Source organism: Xenopus laevis, chromosome 1L, assembly GCF_017654675.1.
Source record: "Xenopus laevis strain J_2021 chromosome 1L, Xenopus_laevis_v10.1, whole genome shotgun sequence".
NCBI classification, from domain to species: Eukaryota; Metazoa; Chordata; class Amphibia; order Anura; family Pipidae; genus Xenopus; species Xenopus laevis.
Genome location: NC_054371.1, coordinates 202,818,573 through 202,837,432, shown reverse-complemented (window position 1 = coordinate 202,837,432; position 18,860 = coordinate 202,818,573). Strand labels below are relative to the sequence as shown.

Here is an 18,860-nt window from a genome sequence, read left to right as displayed (position 1 = left end):
TGCAGTGTGGGAGTGTATTTCTTGGAACCCCAAGCTCCTTTTTTTGTCGTGCTCTGCTGTAGCGATTGTAGGCACATAACCAAGTCAAACTGTGGTTTGGTTGGTCCTCCTTAAAGGAGTTGTTCACCATTGAGTTAACTTTAGTATGATGTAGAGAGTGATATTCTGAGACCATTTGCAATTGGTTTTAATTTTTTATTATTTGTGGTTTTTGAATTATTTGGCTTTTTGATCAGCTGCTCTCCAGTTTGCAATATCCACAATCTGGTTGCTAGTGTCCAAGTTACCCTAGCAACCATGCATTGATTTGAATAACAGGCTAGAATATGAATAGGAAAGGCCTGAATAGAAATATTAGTACTAAAAAGTAGCAATAACAATAAATATGTAGCCTTACAGAGCATTTCTTTTTAGATGGGGCTAGTGACCCCTATTTGAAAGCTGGAAAGAGTCAGAAGAAGAAGACAAATCATTTAAAAATTCTAAAAATAAATAAATAATGAAGACCAATTGAAAAGTGGCTTAGAATTGGCCATTCTAAAACATACTAGAAGTTAACTTAAAGGTGAATCACCCCTTTAAGTGTATCCATGCTGTCATCGTGCCTAGAATCTGGAGCAGATTAACAATGCTGACAGTCCGAGCAAGTAAAACCCATCAAATATCTTGAGAAGAATACAGGGGGGATACATTTAGGTCTGCTAACCCGTAGCAACCAGTCAGTTGTGTGCTTTAAAATAAATGGCCAGTAAATGGTATTATTATTACTTTATTATGCAATATTATAATTCACTTGAATGAACATCCGAAGAAGTTTAATGTGTTTTGGTTTCTTCCCCCCCCCCCTTTTCTAGTTTGGCGTTATGTGGGCGCAGCCTTTGGGTTTCTATTCCTGCTCATCCAGCTCATGCTATTGGTGGAGTTTGCACATAAATGGAATAAAAACTGGTGAGTTCCTGAACGTCATGCACTTGAACACTGTGCGGCTCTATATCTGATGTAGGGATGCACCAAATCCACTATATTGGATTCAGCCGGACCCCCAAATCCTTCGCGAAAGATTCTGCCGAATACCAAACCGAATCCTAATTTGCATTGGGAAGGGGAAAATATTTAGCATTTTCCCTCCCTACCCCTAATTTGCATATGCAAATTCAGATTCGGTTTGGCCGAAACCTGCTGAAAAGGGCCGAATCCCGAAATGAATCCTGGATTCGGTGCATCCCTAATCTGCTGAGATATAGATCTGCCATTGAACTGGGTGAATTCTAATGAAATCTCCCCTCTGCAGATCACTATTCTGCTTCCCACTGAAGCAGACATTCTGGTAGGGGCTACAGTTGCACACCTGCAGTGCTGCATAAATAGCTGCGACTGACGTGAGATACAGACCCCTGCAGCGGCACCTCCTGTGTAATCATTAGCAGCACAACTGGGCAATTTTATAATAAATGTATAATATTTTAAGATGAGTTCAATTAATACACCTTGTGCTGAACATACATTGTCTATTGTTTTAATCACAAAAAAATCTATGGATTCTGTTATTTCTTGGCCCAAACAGGGGAATCAAAGCTGCTCTTGTAAACTAAATCGTTCGATTAGCAGCGTATATCACCTCCCTTCACCCTTTGCTGTGACTGATTTGATTTTAGGAGTACATTATGTCTGTGCAATGGGAATAGTGTATGTGTCTCTGGATACTGTATGACAGTTACAGTTACAATAGCGTCATGTAGTTCTGGCCAGTCTGCGGTTGGGAATAGGTATCTCTCCTGTGACTATTCAGTCATGTTAGTAAGAGTTTGCATTACACTTTTTAGAATCCTGGAAAAGATGGAGAGTATAAAATCATGATAAAGTGTTAGAGTTGGCTGGAAGCTTGTCATGTGCTTTCCATTCAGTACTGCAAATACAGCGGGGGCTGCCAGACATGAAATTAATACAAATACCAATGAAGTGCCTGAGCTGGAAACCAAAAAAGAGCTGGTTAACCCTATTCATTCCAAATGTAACCAAGAAAAATGAAAACTATTGGCTGTGATGGTTTCATGGATGCCATGAGCATATGGTTTCATTAAACAAATCATTGAGATGCCGTTGGTTTGCAGTGTGCATCAGGGAGCAGAGAGCTGTAGCATCCTTCTACAATTAATATTATAATGCAAAACTATTTCTGAGATATGCCTCTGTTTTGGCATTTTCTAATTTCTGTTTCTCTTCCCAGGATGTCTGGGACAGCCCACAATAAACTGTGGTACGCAGCATTATCTCTGGTCACTCTTATCCTGTACTCCATTGCTGTGGGCGCTCTTGTCTTACTGGCGGTTTTCTACACTCATCCAGACGGCTGCCAGCTCAACAAGATCTTGCTTGGGGTCAACGGTGGTCTGTGCCTTCTTGTCTCCTTAGTGGCCATCTTGCCTTGTGTACAGAAACGTAAGTGACGTGGGATCTTGAGTCATGCTCAGAGATGTTCATGGTCAATTCCCAATGCAGTGTGCAAAGTGCCACACATGCAAATATGAAATATTTTAGCATTTTCTTTCAGCCATTTTCTCTCTTGTTACAGGTCAGCCATATTCCGGATTGCTGCAGTCGGGCCTTATCAGCTGCTACGTAATGTACTTGACCTTCTCCTCTTTGTCAAGCAAGCCTCCAGAAACCAGTAGGTGTCCCATTTGGCTGTCTTTTTCCAGATGCTCATTAAAGGGGAACTATCGCAAAAATAAAATTTTAATATAAACTTCAGCATACTGAAATAAGAAACTTTTAAAATACAATCAATTAAATGTGCTGTACTGCCTACCTAACAGGAACACCTCTAAATTCCCTAGACCCCCAACAGAGAGCGTATTTTGACTCCCCGATCTCTCACTACGACCTAACACTAGCAGTACATGAAATGCCCCCAAATAAAACACCTGGCCCAGACGGGTTTCTGGCTGACTGGTATTTAGCGAAAGCCAATACCCACATTTACATGATACTCTAGCTCAGTGATCCCCAACCAGTAGCTCGTGAGGAACATGTTGCTCTCCAACCCCTTTTATGTTGCTCCCAGTGGCCTTTAAGCAGGGGCTTATTTTCGAACTCCAGGCTTGGTGACCTAGAGGAGAAGTTTTGGTTGCATAAATACCAGGTGCACTGCCAAACAGAGCCTCTATGTAGGTTGACAATCCACATAGGGGCTACCAAATGGCCAATCACAGCCCTTATTTGGTACCCCAAGAACATTTTTCATGCTTGCGTTGCTCCCTAACTCCTTTTACTTCTGAATGTTGCTCACAGGTTCAAAAGGTTGGGGATCCCTGCTCTAGCTGATGCCCAAACAAAAGGCCAACTCCCCCAAACTATGCAGGAAGTGATTATTGTGGTTATACCAAAGGAGGCAGGGCAGCTGGGCCAATGTGGAGCATATAGGCCAATATCGCTACTTAACGTAGACACAAAAATTCTTGCCAAGGTTTTGACCACTAGAGTGGCTAAGGTCATTACCACTCTTATAGAGCCGGACCAATCTGGGTTTATGCCACAAAAAGCCACTGATATAAATATCAGGAGACTATACGCCAACATACAGCTCTCACACATTAACAAGGGCTTGCGTGGCAGCACTTACCACTCACGCTATGGGGAAGAGTGGCCAAAATTCTTCAGTGCATATACACATTGACCTTTATATGGAACAATAAGTCCCCCAGTATAGCTAAAGAGACATTGTACACGCCAATAGTAGTGGGGGGACTGGCGCTGCCCAGTCTCAGGGCTTATCACCTGGCGGCGCAGGCAGCCTATGTTCACTGGTGGCTTGTGCCTAGTGCTGAAAACCCGAATATACAACTACAGGCCTCATTTCTGGGCTCCCTGGAAGCCATGCAAAATGTTCCATATAGAGCACTAACAGACATTCCTAAAGATTTGACGGTAATAACAACAACGCACAAGGCCTGGACGTCATCATTACGCATAACAGGAGTAGATCCCCCACTATTATCCCCAAACCTACCTCTTTGGAGGAACTCTAATCTTATCCATTTTGTGGATCTCCCTAATTTTCAAGAGTGGCCAGTTGGGGGCATAAAAAAACAAAAGGATGTGCTGGTAGAGGACGCGTTTGTCCCATATGTGACCCTCCGGGACAATATGATACCGTGTAACCCTAGACTTCATTCCTATTTTCAACTAAGAGAGGCATTTACTAGGCAATTTCGTTCTCAGTCATTAGTATTTGAGGACTATCCATTGTTGAGGCTTGTAAGTTACGAGACACCGGCAAAGCTCACATCTCAGATCTACTGGCTGCTAGTCTGAGCCCCAACAGCCCCATTTCACCGAACCTTCCTTAAATGGCGGGACACACTAGGGCATTTGGGAGAAGACCAATGGGAGGAGGTGACCGAGAACCTATACCATATTCTGGTATCCTCCCGAGATAGACTGAGACAGTACATATGTTTGCACCAGGTTTATTTGTCACCCACCAAACTACACAGATTTGGTAAAAGGGATAATAGCAACTGTCATAGATCAGTAAGAAGTGACAGGCGGACTTCCTACACGTGACTTGGCAATGTCCTTGCCAATGTCCAATGTCTTTTGGAGAGCAGTCACAACCTATCTATCAGAGCAGCTGGCCCTTCCCCCATTGCTGTCTCCCTACTGATGTTTGTTTGGGGTGCTGGAGGGAGTGGTTGTGGGCAAGTATATGACTCTTCTCATTAGAGGACTGCTATACTACACAAAAAAGTGTATTATTCTGAGATGGATGGGGCCTAAGGCACCCACGCTGGGAATGTGGAAACCTCAAGTTTAATAATATTTTGCCTATGATTAAACTTATGTACTTGGCACGGGGCTGTCCGGAAAAATTTGAAACAATTTGGAGGCCATGGACTGATGCTGAAGGTCTAAACGTGTAGGATGTTTGAACTCAAGTTGAAATGTATATGCTAACTTGAGAAATGTATGCATATCCTGATAAATACAAGTGAATCCCAGGCGGGACTGTTACCCCTTTCCCCCCTCCCCCCATCTTTATTTCTGTGTTGTATTGTTGTAGGAAAATCAATAAAAAGTATTGTTAAGAAAAAAAAATATGCTGTACTGTTTCTGAAACAATCACGTTTATCTTCACTATCCCTCTCTCAGCATCTGTTTCTCTTCATTCTGTTTCTTGCAGCAGTTGGGTGTCAGATATTTATTGATAGGTAGATCCAATATATCTTATAGGGGGGCTCCCTTTCCTAGCAGATGTGTTAGAGCTCACTCAAATAACTGATTCCAGTGGAAACAAAATCTAACAAAATAATTGACTTTTGCACAAATCCTGCATGTAGAGAGACATGATGGTTGGAGTGAGCTCTAGTACATCTTGTAGGCAAAAGGAGCCCCCCTATAAGATATATTGGATGTAACTGTCAATGAATATCTGACACCCAACTGTTGCATGAAGACAGAATGAAGAGAAACAGATGCTGAGAGAGAGATAGTGAACATAAACTTGATTATTTCAGAAACAGTACAGAATATTTAATTGATTGTATTTATAAAGTTATTTCAGTATGATGAAGCTTATATTAAATTTTCATTTTCGCGATAGTTCCCCTTTAAGTTGAAAGGAATTTCCTATCTGTTTCTCTAAGTTAACTTAAAGGAATAGTTCAGTGTGAAAATAAAAACTGTGTAAATAGATAGTCTGTGCAAAATAAAAAATGTTTCTAATATAGTTAGTTAGCCAAAAATGTAATGTATAAAGGCTGGAGTGAACAGATGTCTAATAAAACAGCCAGAATCCAACTTCCTGCTTTTCAGCTCTATAACTCTGAGTTAGTCAGCGACTTGAAGGGGGGCCACATGGTACATTTCTGTTCAGTGAGTTTGTAATTGATCCTCAGCATTCAGCTCAGATTCAAGAGCAACAGAAATGACCCATGTGGCCCCCCCTCAAGTCTCTGATTGGTTACTGCCTGGTAGCCACGGTAACCAGTCAGTGTAAACCAAGAGAGCTGAAAAGTAGTGCTCTGACTGACATGTTATACATCAAATCACTCCAGCCTTTATACATTACATTTTTGGCTAACTAACTATATTAGAAACATTTTTTATTTTGCACAGCCTATCTATTTACCCAGTTTTTATTTTTACACTGAACAATTCCTTTAAATGTGTTGGGCATATGGTACTGACTCCAGCAACCAGGATAGGTTTTATTGGCAGACAAGTTATATTATATCAGGCTTTATTATATTCTTTTCCTTCTATCCCCATATTCTATTACCACATTGATCAGGAATTCCAATCACTAAATTGTCCCTGTGATTAATGATCCTAGCTATTTAGTCAGGCCAGACAGAAGAAATAATTGAAATGTTTCATGCATTCCAATGTCTGTGGGTGTAAGAGTACCATATATCTGAGTATTATTGGGCATGAAGTACATTTTTACAGCCTTACTCCCATGAGACTCTAAAGTGTCAATGTTGGAGGATAGTGAAGGTGATATACTGCACTTTTCATTCCAGTGGGGGGAGATAATGACCCTTTGCCATACTCCCAGCCGTAACTTAGAAGGTAGGGTAAAATGCAATATAAATTATCCTCCTTATCTCCCACAGAGAGCCCCCAGGGAACTGAAGTTGCTTGAGTGGAGTTATTTTTCAAATAAAATGAGGAAACAATATGGTAGTTCCCCGTTGCTGTATAGTTAAAGGGGATGAAATGAACCAACCCTGAAGATGAATTTAGTCTAGAAAATATTTTCCTGGAATTGTCATTACACCCCCACAGTATTTGTTGTAGAATGGACTGAGCAGGGCTTTGCACATGCAGGTCGATACTCTATTTTTCCTGCGTGATGATGGATTCCTGGTCATTGGGCTTTGCTGGGCTTGTGTACATTACCGACAATGATGCTAAACGACTTGCTAAAGTGCCAGGGAAAGTAATGAAGCAACTATTCTGCTTATTCAGTTCCAAGAAAGTGGAGTAGGGCTGCTACAATGGAAAAGGAGCCAGTGCAGAGGGTCTGTAATTAAAGTATGGCTTTACTTTTTAAATTCTCTGTGCTCTATGTACCCCAAGAACAGTGGCCCTGCATTGTCTGTCAGACGGTTCAGCTTCCATACTGTAACTGGATTCCATTTGTGCTTTCATTTGTGCTTTCAAGTATCGACCTGCCTTAAAAAAAAAAGTCACAGTTTGCACTAATTAGTAAATTCTCACAATTATTTGATGTAAGAAGAGAAACCTTTTCTGTAAAAAAGCACCGATCTTTGACATTTTTTCGTTGATAAAGGTCTAATTTCTAGTCGTCGGCTCTTAACAAACATGTCAGAATGATTCCTGGAAATAAAGCCAATTATTCTTTTTTTTTTGTCTGTCTATCATGTGTAGTGCTGGATGCAACAGGAAAGAACGTCACTATCTGTGTGCCCAGCTTCAGCAAGGATCTTAACCAAGATGGAAAGCTTGTCTCCATACTGGGCACTATCATTCTCTTCTGCTGCATTTTACATTCCTGGTAAGCACGGGGTCGGCAAGAAATGATGCACAGAGGGATTATGTTGTCATTGATATCCAAAGGGAAAAAATATACTGTGTGTGTTGGGTTTATGCTTTATTTAAAGGGGTTGTTCACCTTTAAGTTCACATTTATTATGATGTAGAGAGTGATATTGTGAGATAATTTGCAATAGGTTTTCATTTTTTATTATTTATGGTTTTTGAGTTATCCAGCATCTCTTCAGTTTGCAATTTCAGCAGTCTGGTTGCTAGGGTCCAAATTACCTTCGCAACCATGCACTGATTTGAATAAATACTAATAGGAGAGGCCTAAATAGAAAGAAAGTAAAAAAAAGTAGCAATGACAATACATTTGTAGCCTTACAGAGCATTTATTTAGATGGGGTCAGTGACCCCCATTCAGAGCCGGGCCAACCCGGCCAGGCGCCCTAGGCAACCTGGCCGGCCACGGCGCCGGCTTAGTGTGTGCTGAATTGCGCATGCACGAAAGTACGTGCCAGCGCGCATGCGCGAAAGTACGTGGCAGCGCGCATGTGCGAAACTACGCACATGCGCGCAAGCGCTTTATCACACTTTACTAGTTGCGGCCAGGAAGACACGGGACCGGACATGGGGTAGGCGAAAGAGCAGGTACGTGCCTGGCGCCCCCTCAGCTTTGCGCCCTAGGCACGTGCCTACTCTGCCTACCCCTAGTTCCAGCCCTGCCCCCATTTGAAAGCTGGAAAGAGTCAGAAGAAGACAGCAAATAATTAAAAAACTATAAAAAAATAAATAATGAAGACAAACTGAAAAGTTGGTTAGAATGGCGATTTTATTACATATTAAAAGTTAACTTAGAGATGAACCACCCTTTAAGGAAACAAGTTATACATGCTGCTGTATGATTGGATAGCTGATTAATGACGACTAGACTCCAGTGTGCTTTTGCATCTTTTTACAACGGGGTTGCAGTGTCGCTTGTTTCATCATAGTCATTTTTCTTAAACAAAAAACATGTGTATTTAAAGGAGAACTAAAGCATAAATAAAGAAGTAGCTAGAAATGTTGTACATTATGTTTTGGGCTTCTGTACCAGCCCAAGGCAACCACAGCCCTTTAGCAGTAAAGATCTGTGTCTCCAAAGATGCCCCAGTAGCTCCCCATCTTCTTTTCTGCTGATTCACTGCACATGCTCTGTGCTGCTGTCACTTACTGAGCTTAGGGACAGATGGTGCATAAGATACAGTGTATCTACTATATAAGAACAAAAATGTCAACATATAAGGCTGATTATGCAGTAATCCAGTTTATTAGTACATGCCTGCTCTGAAACCAGTGCAATTAGCATCAGCATTTAATAAGCCCTGTAGCATAATCTTATATTACAGAATAACCTCATTTTCTGCTGGATAATTAGTGACGACCCCTAAGCTTAGCGTCTCAACAGCTGCTCAGAGCCCACTGAGCATGTGCAATGTCGTAGACACTTCTAACAAAATCCAAGATGGGCAGGCCTGAATTTGTGGCGAAGCCTCAAAGGCCCTGGCCTAGGGCGGAAAAATGAAGGGGCGGCAAGCCACCCAGCGCAGGTGTATTTGCTGCGATCCTGGAGCACTAAGCGTGATAGACGCTTAGTGCTCCACTAAGATAATATGGGCATACGCGCAAATCTTACGCAATCTTGCAGGAGGGAGGGGGCACCAGAGGACGCTGGCCTCCAGACGCCCTTATCAGAAATCCACGCCTGAAGATGGGGAGCTCCTGTAAAAACTGTGAGGGCCTGGATCATTACTACTGAACCTTACACTGTCTCAATAAGTTGACTATACGAGCATGGCATTTATAGCCATATTCATTTTTAGGGTTTAGTTCATCTGCTGCTGCTGAAGGCAAGGAAAGAGGGTCAGACAAGCCGCGCACAGCTAATAATGAATCCTGAGCATATTTATAGCCCATATCCTATCTCTTCTATCAATATAAGTAGGAATGGAACACTCATAGGATTTGCGCATGTCAATCATAGTTTTATTTTTCTAATCACATAACAGCAACTATATACCAAAGTGCCTGGAAGGTCAGGATAATATTAATCCAAGTTCAGTGTCTGTTCATCTTGACTGTGCTGTGCAGGTTTCCTCTATAAACTGTGGCTTTGATCACTTCACTGCAGAGCAGAGGGTAAAGCAACATTCATCCGTTTCAGTGCATTTCCTCGCTCCCTACATTTAGTGATAACATCTGTTTTAGACTAAACCCTACAGCTCATGTGTTATTTCTTTGCAGTCTAACCTCCACAACCCGCTCCAGTTCTGATGCGCTGAGAGGAAGGTACACACCACCTGAAACAGAGGTAAGTTTGTGACCCACGGGCTCTGTATTAATACTTCTAGGTTCTCCACAGGTTCTCTTGTAGACCAGTGAATAGTCATATATAATACACAAAAGCCATAAATATCCTGTAAATTATATCCTTATAAACGGTGAGTTCTGATGTCATTTCTGTCACATGACTCACTGAAATTTGTGTATTATAATAAATAAAGTACCCCCAGTTGCAAAATATGAGGACATTAGAAGTTACCTCAGAGTTCAGCCTCGTGTTTTTTATATGGTCATGAAACTCCTCGGTAACTTATAATATCCTTATATTTTACAAGAGGGGGTACTTTATTCACTATATAATGTGGCGTGTGTACGTAAAGAATAATCATGGTGTTGCCTATGTCTTGTAGGTGGCTCGCTGCTGCTTCTGCTGCTCACGCAGTGATGGAGGTAATTAAATTACTTTCTTAATATATTAACAGCCATATTTTGTCAGAGGTGAATCTAGTTACATGTGAAGTTTCTCTATTAAAACTCAGCTGACCAAGAGGAGCGGACAGAGAAAAGAGGAGGCCAAGAAGTTGGTTACGATGAAGAAAAGGCCACAGTTTACAGCTATTCCTACTTTCACTTTGTGTTCTTTCTGGGCACCTTCTACGTGATGATGACTGTAACCAACTGGTTCCAGTAAGATGCTAGGAAGTTTATTTCCCCTTTATATTCTCTCTCTCCACTCCCTCTCCCACAACAACTCGGCATCCTTTTTATTGTTCAAAAATCAACAATTCGTCACATATTCACACCTTTATCAAGATAAACGTGTGAATATGTCACCGAAATATTATATACAGTGGTGTGAAAAACTATTTGCCCCCTTCCTGATTTCTTATTCTTTTGCATGTTTGTCACACAAAATGTTTCTGATCATCAAACACATTTAACTATTAGTCAAAGGTAACACAGGTAAACACAAAATGCAGTTTTTAAATGAGTGTTTTAAATGGGTTTTTATTATTTAGGGAGAAAAGAAATCCAAACCTGTGTGAAAAAGTAATTGCCCCCTGAACCTAATAACTGGTTGGGCCACCCTTAGCAGCAATAACTGCAATCAAGCGTTTGCGATAACGAGTCTTTTACAGCGCTCTGGAGGAATTTTGGCCCACTCATCTTTGCAGAATTGTTGTAATTCAGCTTTATTTGAGGGTTTTCTAGCATGAACCGCCTTTTTAAGGTCATGCCACAACATCTCAATAGGATTCAGGTCAGGACTTTGACTAGGCCACTCCAAAGTCTTCATTTTGTTTTTCTTCAGCCATTCAGAGGTGGATTTGCTGGTGTGTTTTGGGTCATTGTCCTGCTGCAGCACCCAAGATCGCTTCAGCTTGAGTTGACGAACAGATGGCCGGACATTCTCCTTCAGGATTTTTTGGTAGACCGTAGAATTCATGGTTCCATCTATCACAGCAAGTCTTCCAGGTTCTGAAGCAGCAAAACAACCCCAGACCATCACACTACCACCACCATATTTTACTGTTGGTATGATGTTCTTTTTCTGAAATGCTGTGTTACTTTTACGCCAGATGTAACGGGACGCGCACCTTCCAAAAAGTTCAACTTTTGTCTCGTCGGTCCACAAGGTATTTTCCCAAAAGTCTTGGCAATCATTGAGATGTTTTTTAGCAAAATTGAGATGAGCCTTAATGTTCTTTTTGCTTAAAAGTGGTTTGCGCCTTGGAAATCTGCCATACAGGCCGTTTTTGCCCAGTCACTTTCTTATGGTGGAGTCGTGAACACTGACCTTAATTGAGGCAAGTGAGGCCTGCAGTTCTTTAGATGTTGTCCTGGGGTCTTTTGTGGCCTCTCGGATGAGTTGTCTCTGCGCTCTTGGGGTAATTTTGGTCGGCCGGCCACTCCTGGGAAGGTTCACCACTGTTCCATGTTTTTGCCATTTGTGGATAATGGCTCTCACTGTGGTTCGCTGGAGTCCCAAAGCTTTAGAAATGGCTTTATAACCTTTGAAATTGAACTCAGGTATGATAAACCACAGTTAAGTTATTTTTTAACAAGGGGGGCAATCACTTTTTCACACAGGCCCATGTAGATTTGGAGTTTTTTTTCTCCCTTAATAACGTAAACCTTCATTTAAAAACTGCATTTTGTGTTCAATTATGTTATCTTTGACTAATAGTTCACGGTTTTTGATGAGCAGAAACATTTAAGTGTGACAAACATGCAAAAGAATAAGAAATCAGGAAGGGGGCAAATAGTTTTTCACACCACTGTATATGGGGTTATTTATTATTAGAGTCAAGTTATGTTTTCTCTAAAAATAGTTTTTCAAGGTTAGTTTTACTAAAAAACGAAAATGTTTGGAGATTTATTATGTCCCGAAGCTGCTAAAAGTCCAAATCCAAAAATACTCCAGCTAAAACCTGTTGAAATCACATAAAAGTCAATGGCAGAGGTCCCTTTAAACATTTGAAGATGTTTTTTGTCTTTATGATTTTCAGGTGTTTTACGATGGTTTTCACTTGAAAACTCGATTATTGGAGTTTATTCAAGGTAGAAAAAAAACCTCACAAACATGACCTTTAATAAATAACCCCCATAATCTTTTAATGTTAGCAGAAAATTGCACTGGCCCAGGGCACTAGTGAGCGATCCTCTTCCTCCCTTCTTCTTCTTCAGAATCTGGTGGCCAACACATGTACAGTAGAGTGTTAAAGTCCTGCTTGTTAAAACTCTGCTGTGCATGCACTCCTATGTGTAAAAAGAGGAAGGGAGAAAGCGGAATTCGCACTCACAAGTGTCCCGGGTATCCAGTAAGTCATTACAATCCAAGGGGGGTGCCTTAACATTTGGCACCTCCCATCAATTGGAGCTTTCCTTCTCTTTTAAACTGTAATTCTCTCCTAAACCACATTCAGCTTGTGGATTCATTCAGCTTGTGGATGTGCCATTCCAAACCTTGGGCTACACTTATACTGGCTGTGTGGGTTCTGCCTCAGCTGTGTCTAAATATTATAGTAAGAATAATAAGTATAGTTAAGTAATTATTGTTTTATAAGTATTTTAGGCCTCACTCGCCAAAGAGCAGGAAACCTAGTTGGCCAGGAATTCTGTTCTTGTTACATAGACTCAAGTTGCCCCTAAACTAGTCCTCAAGTAACAAATGGACAGATTGGAGCTGGCAGGCAAACAGAAAAGCCCCTAACTGGTTTGCTCATTGCCTGACGTGCTTTCCATCTCACATGCATTTTATTGTTTGTTCCCAGCTACAGGAACGCAGAAATAGAAAAGCTGTTTTCTGGCAGCTGGTCTCCATTTTGGATCAAGATGGCTTCCTGCTGGGTGTGCATCCTGCTCTACATCTGGACTCTGGTCGCCCCTCTCTGCTGCCCAACCAGAGAATATTCCGTGTAGCGACTCCCAGAAGATCACGCGTGACACTGTTACATGCTGATTGGACACGACTGCATTGTTTCAAATGTTTGTCTTTTTTTTTTTTAAAGTGGCATAAAAGGTCAATATGGGGGATTTCTCCAAAAGCCATAATATATTGTGCAGGTCACAGGTCGCTCTTTAGAACGAGAGCAAAACCGGTTTTGTTTTTAATGATTAAACCAAACCCGTGTGTGAGAGGGGGGAAGCCTCCCTGTAGTTCGTGTGTCACAACTGCCTGTGTAATTGTAACATGTAAATAACTCTGTTACTGTCTGAAACACATCTCTGATACATATGGGAGGGGTGACATTAATTATAATGGTCTGTTTGTACAGTACAGTTCTCCCACTTTCTCCATGTTGTGTGTCCATTAGCTGTTACAGGTAAGTGTTTCTGGGCTGATGATGTTACAATGCCGCTCCATGTTTGTCTGAAGGGCCGGGGGGTGTAAATATTCCTGGGGGTTCTGTAAGGCCTTTATTTTGAAGATTTTTGAAGAGATTCTAGAAGGTTTGCGATAGGTTCACCCTTATAAAAATCAGCATAATTTCTGATAAATGGGAGACAATGACAGAGAAATGACAATTTTCCATATTGTTGTTTCATATGGTGCTACTGATTTATTGGCATCCTAGCCTTAAACTTGCCCCTTGTGCTACTTGCTAGTCCAGCTGTTGATTGGTTCAGAGTATTCCTGTATTCCAAGTACACTATCAGCGTGTGTGTGAGTTGTAGTGGTACAAGATGGCTGCACAAAGCTCCTATAAGCAAAAACAGTCTTTGTTTAGCCTTTGAGCTGAGTTGTTTTATATGGCCACCCATGTCCTTACAGGGGTTTTTCACATTTTCAATTGGTTTTCATTTGAATTATTTGTAGTTTTGGGGGTTATTTAGCTTTTTATTCAGCAACTCTCCAGTTTGCACTTTCAGCAATCTGGTTGCCACGGTCCAAATTACCCTAGCAACCATGTGTTGATTTGAATAAGAGACTGGAATATGAATATGAGATATCTGAATAGAAAGATGAGTAATACAGTATAAAGTAGGGATGTACTGAATCCTCTATTTTGGATTTGGCTGAACCCCCGAATCCTTCACAAAAGATTTGTCAGAATACCGAACCGAATCCTAATTTGCATATGCAAATTAGGGGTGGGAAGGGGAAAATGTTTTTTTACTTCATTGTTTTATGACAAAAAGTCATAGCCAGAGACTGGTCACAGCAGAAATACTGACACTTATCAGCCTGGAAATCCATTGTGAAAAGTTCCAGCAGTTTGACGGATTTGTATAGTTCTCAGCAGGGCCGCCATCTGAAATCAGGGACCACCATCATGGGGCTCTCCATTAAAGGATCACTGTTTGCTTTGGATAACTGCTGAATAAAGAATAGGGTCCCCGATAAAAATAATGATACTTATGGTATGTGCTGTTACTCCCAGCAAGCCCTGCCTCACATGCAAAACTGGATTCTTACCTTTCTCCCAATGGCAGCCCCAGCTCTAAACTATGTGTGTCCTTGTACCTTTGTGTCTGACATATTAGTGTTATTTACATTTCCATGTACACATTGTACTGTGAGTGTGTATTCACTATAGCAATGTTTATACTCACCACTGGAAAGTGTCTCAGCTGCAAAAATATCAATGAACAAATGCAGAGAAAAGAGAGTCATAAAATGGAACAAATATATATATATACACATATGAAACGATTCCTTTTAATAAAGTCTAAGGGTACAACTACACTAGTGTCTTCAGCGTGATTCTGGCAAATCCGATGCGGTGCTCCAAAACGCAGGCGTCAAATCGGATGCAACGGAAAATAAGGTAAGTTATAGCAATGTCGGATGGTGTCGCAGCGTTCATGTGACGCGACTGTCTGATATAGACACAGCATCCGACAGTCGTGTTGAATTGGATGAACGATGCGACACTGTCCGACATTTGTATTTCTTACCTTATTTTTCGTCGCATCCGACTTGATGCCTGCGTTTTGGCGCACCGCATCAGATCCGCCGGAAACGCTTGTGTAGGAAAATGAAGTCTAATCCTTGGAAAATAACTATTAAAGCTTCTTAGGAAATAAAATAGTACCGGTATGGGACCTGTTATCCAGAATGCTAGGGACCTGGGGTTTTCCGATTAATGGACCTTTCCATTATTTGGATCTACTAGAAAATCATGTAAACATTAAATAAACCCAAAAGGCTGATTTTGCTTCTAGTAAGGATTAATTATATCTTAGTTGGGATCAAGTACAAGTTACTGTTTTATTATTACTGAGAGAAAATAATTTTTAAAAATTTAGATTATATGGGAAAAATTGAGTTTATGGGAGGCAGCCTTTATGTAATTCAGAGCTTTGTGGATAAGAGGCTTCCAGATAATGGATCCCATAGCTGTATTACAGGTATATGAATAAGACTGTGTCCCTTTAGCTCCTGCACTAATATCAGTCAAGGCCAGATTCCCCCTTTTTCCTTGTGTACATACCTGGGCTTGGTGGTTTCTTTTGTGACTATTAAATAGGAGACATTATTACCCGACTGAACTGCGCAATGATGCACCAGAATTTATTTGAAGAATAATTTATCAAGCAGCCCTTGGAGAAAGGGAATATTAACCCCTGTGCAGTATATATGGGTCTATTATTCTCTATTGCATATTTAATAGTATAGTCAGATAGTAAAACATTATGCAAGTTATAAGATAAAGTTCTATTATAGAGTAATATAAGCAATGTAAAACATACAAATATATACATATACCAAAAATATGAACATATTGAAGAATTTGCTCTGTTTAAGTCTTAATGTCTTTATCATGATGTGAAATGTAATAAAAAAATAATAATAGGGGGTAGAATGTGAATGCAGTGTTCCTCCTCCAGCCTAGAGAGAGTGGGGTCCTTTATTGTCTTCCATTCATGTGCAACTTTGCTGCTCTGATAGAAAAGGCACGTTTTAAAGGGGAGCTATCACGAAAATGTAACTTAAGCTTCATCATAATGAAATAAGAAACTTTCAAAATACACTTAATTAAATATTCTGCAGCATTTCTGAAATAATCAAGTTTATGTTCACTATCTCTCTCTCAGCATCTGTTTCTCTTCATTCTCTCTTCATGCAGCAGTTGGGTGTCAGATAATCATTGACCGTTAGATCCAATATATCTTATAGGAGGGCTCCTTTCCTAGCAGATGTATTAGAACTCACTCTCATAACTGTTTCCAGTACAAACAAAATCTAACAAAATAAATACCTTTTGCACAAATCCTGCATGTAGAGAGACATGATGTCTGGTGATTTTAATAGAGTGAGCTCTAATACATCTTCTAGGCAAAAGGAGCCCCCCTATAAGATATATTAGATCTAACTGTCAATGATTATCTGACACTCAACTGCTGCATGAAGAGAGAATGAAGAGAAACAGATGCTGAGAGAGGGATAGTGAACATAAACTTGATTATTTCAGAAATGGTGCAGAATATTTAATTAAGTGTATTTTGAAAGTTTCTTATTTCAGTAGGATGAAGCTTATATTAAATTTTCATGTTAGTTCCCCTTTATGCACTGCTTTAATATCTCAGGGGCAAGGAGTCCTGTTTGTAGGGTGGTATATCTATATGGAGCTTGTAGTTCTGTTTCCAGACGGAATTTCATGGAATTCTTACGGCATGTTTGTTATATAAATGGCATCATGAGTGTTATTTTATTGATGTGTCTATATATTAAATCTATGTATAGATCTATGGATAGTTGTTTCTAGGTAGAGGGCTAGCTGTAAGATTCTCCATGCCCTGCCAGCTCCCCCCACAGGCCACAAGCCAAACCTTGTCCATCCTGAGCCTTTGTTATCATGGCCGCTAGCTGGTGGGACAGTTGGCCAATCGTATCTCTTCATTCTGGAAGTTTGTTTGCCTGTTACATGGGTGAAGCCTTTAATTGTGGTCTACAAGCCTTCTCAGTGGGAACCTTGTTGTACACAAGAGGTTCCATTGCTGCAGTAAAGGCTTCACTATGTCAACTGCTTGTGTCCAGTGGTCCCATCTCTTTCTCAGGCCCCCCAGGTGAACCTGCCTCCTTTGTTTCCAGGCAATACCACATTTTTAAAAATAAATTCAAGACTTATCAGGGCAGTCAATAGGCTGGTGTTAAAGCAAAACGTGTGTATTGTTTATATATATATATATAAAGGGACAGTGTTTAAACATTTAGTCACTATGGAGGGGGAGTCACTTTCCTTTCGCACTCTTCACTTTATCATCACCCCCTGTGCACTTTGTGACCGACCTGCTGAGAAAGTGCTCCCCTCCAGCCTCAGAATGGTATAACCTTGAATAATGGATCTTTCATCATTAACTCCATTCATCATTATGGCTCTTATGTTCTAGGGCTTTCGCATGGTTCCCCTCCCCCGTCCTTATTAACCCCCTTAATCTAATGACTTCTGACTTAAGTCTACCTGTGTGTGTATCAGTTAGGAACTTTACTACTTGTAGCTGTAAGTATTTTAGTATTTTAATGTTCCCTAAGTAATTGTACCTCTTTGTACAGATCAGAAGGTTGGGTCGTATTTTACCGGCAATGGGACAGTTTGGGATTTTGAAAGAAAATACAAAATCGGAGATGGAACTGGATATGGAGCAACTCTGTATTGGGAAGAAGCAGGGTCCAGTCATTGGAAAGTTTAGCTGTTGAAAAGCAATTTGGGAGGATGGAGTTGGAAGATAGTTCAGACTTCTGTCCCTTGGTGGCGCTGTTACTTTCCTTAGGTTTATTCCTTACTGAATACCTCCATTGATTCTCTGTAAGACTCCTCCAGCCTGCACCATTGTATTCCACAGGGCTGAACAACTCCAAGTCTCACTGGCCTTACGTTAGTTACTCGCTTATCATCAGACAATGATAGTGAATTACTAATGGCCGTACCAGTGAGGAAGGAGCAGGCCTAGAGATAACCAGTCTTAGCCCATGCTACAATGGAGGACTAGAGGACAGTTTATAGTAATAGTCAACCTATGGGTGACAAGTAGACAAGTCTAGGAAGGGAGTTGGACCATGTGTCTATAATGTCTTTAGTTCTGTGTTTGATACAATTGGTCAGTAACTAGACTTCTTTTTCCTTTTTATATAGAACACAACATTTTTATGAGCCATTTTATACCCTTTTTAACATTGTATAATAAAATGAAATGTACAAATAACATTGTCGTCAGTCTTCTGTGCTTTGTGTATAATGATGCTGTATAATGATGCTGTGCGCTGGATTGGGAAAGCCCTGTTTGGCCAGTAGATAGCGGAGAGTACGGGCAGTGTATGACTTCTTTATACTCTACAGCCAGTGGTGAGTAGATAAATGTGTCTCGATGTTTTCTTTACAACATTACATGTAACTTGCAGAAATATCAATTGATATTCTCACTTTTCCCTATAGGGTAGTGTGGTTTATGGAGCAAATTCCCTGTATAATTAAATCCATAATTATATTTACTGTTAGTATGTTATATAAGTATTTATTACTGTATAGACAACGTTTTAATAAGTCTTTATTGTTTATTTTGAATGGTTGTTGAATTCCTTATAAATG

The 18,860-nt window shown here is 40.6% G+C and overlaps 1 protein-coding gene across 1 annotated transcript in view; it reads left to right on the top strand.

Moving 5' to 3' along the window:
• Positions 1-14,168, top strand: part of serinc5.L (serine incorporator 5 L homeolog) — a 37,309-nt gene extending 23,141 nt beyond the window's left edge. Inside the window, exons 5-12 of the mRNA XM_018265545.2 lie at positions 855-948; positions 2,228-2,439; positions 2,573-2,668; positions 7,396-7,522; positions 9,787-9,853; positions 10,236-10,275; positions 10,365-10,512; positions 13,101-14,168. Coding sequence (XP_018121034.1) covers positions 855-948; positions 2,228-2,439; positions 2,573-2,668; positions 7,396-7,522; positions 9,787-9,853; positions 10,236-10,275; positions 10,365-10,512; positions 13,101-13,248 — 932 coding nt within the window. The 3' untranslated portion in view covers positions 13,249-14,168. The remainder of the gene's footprint in view (positions 1-854; positions 949-2,227; positions 2,440-2,572; positions 2,669-7,395; positions 7,523-9,786; positions 9,854-10,235; positions 10,276-10,364; positions 10,513-13,100) is intronic.
• The last annotated feature ends 4,692 nt before the right edge of the window (positions 14,169-18,860 follow it).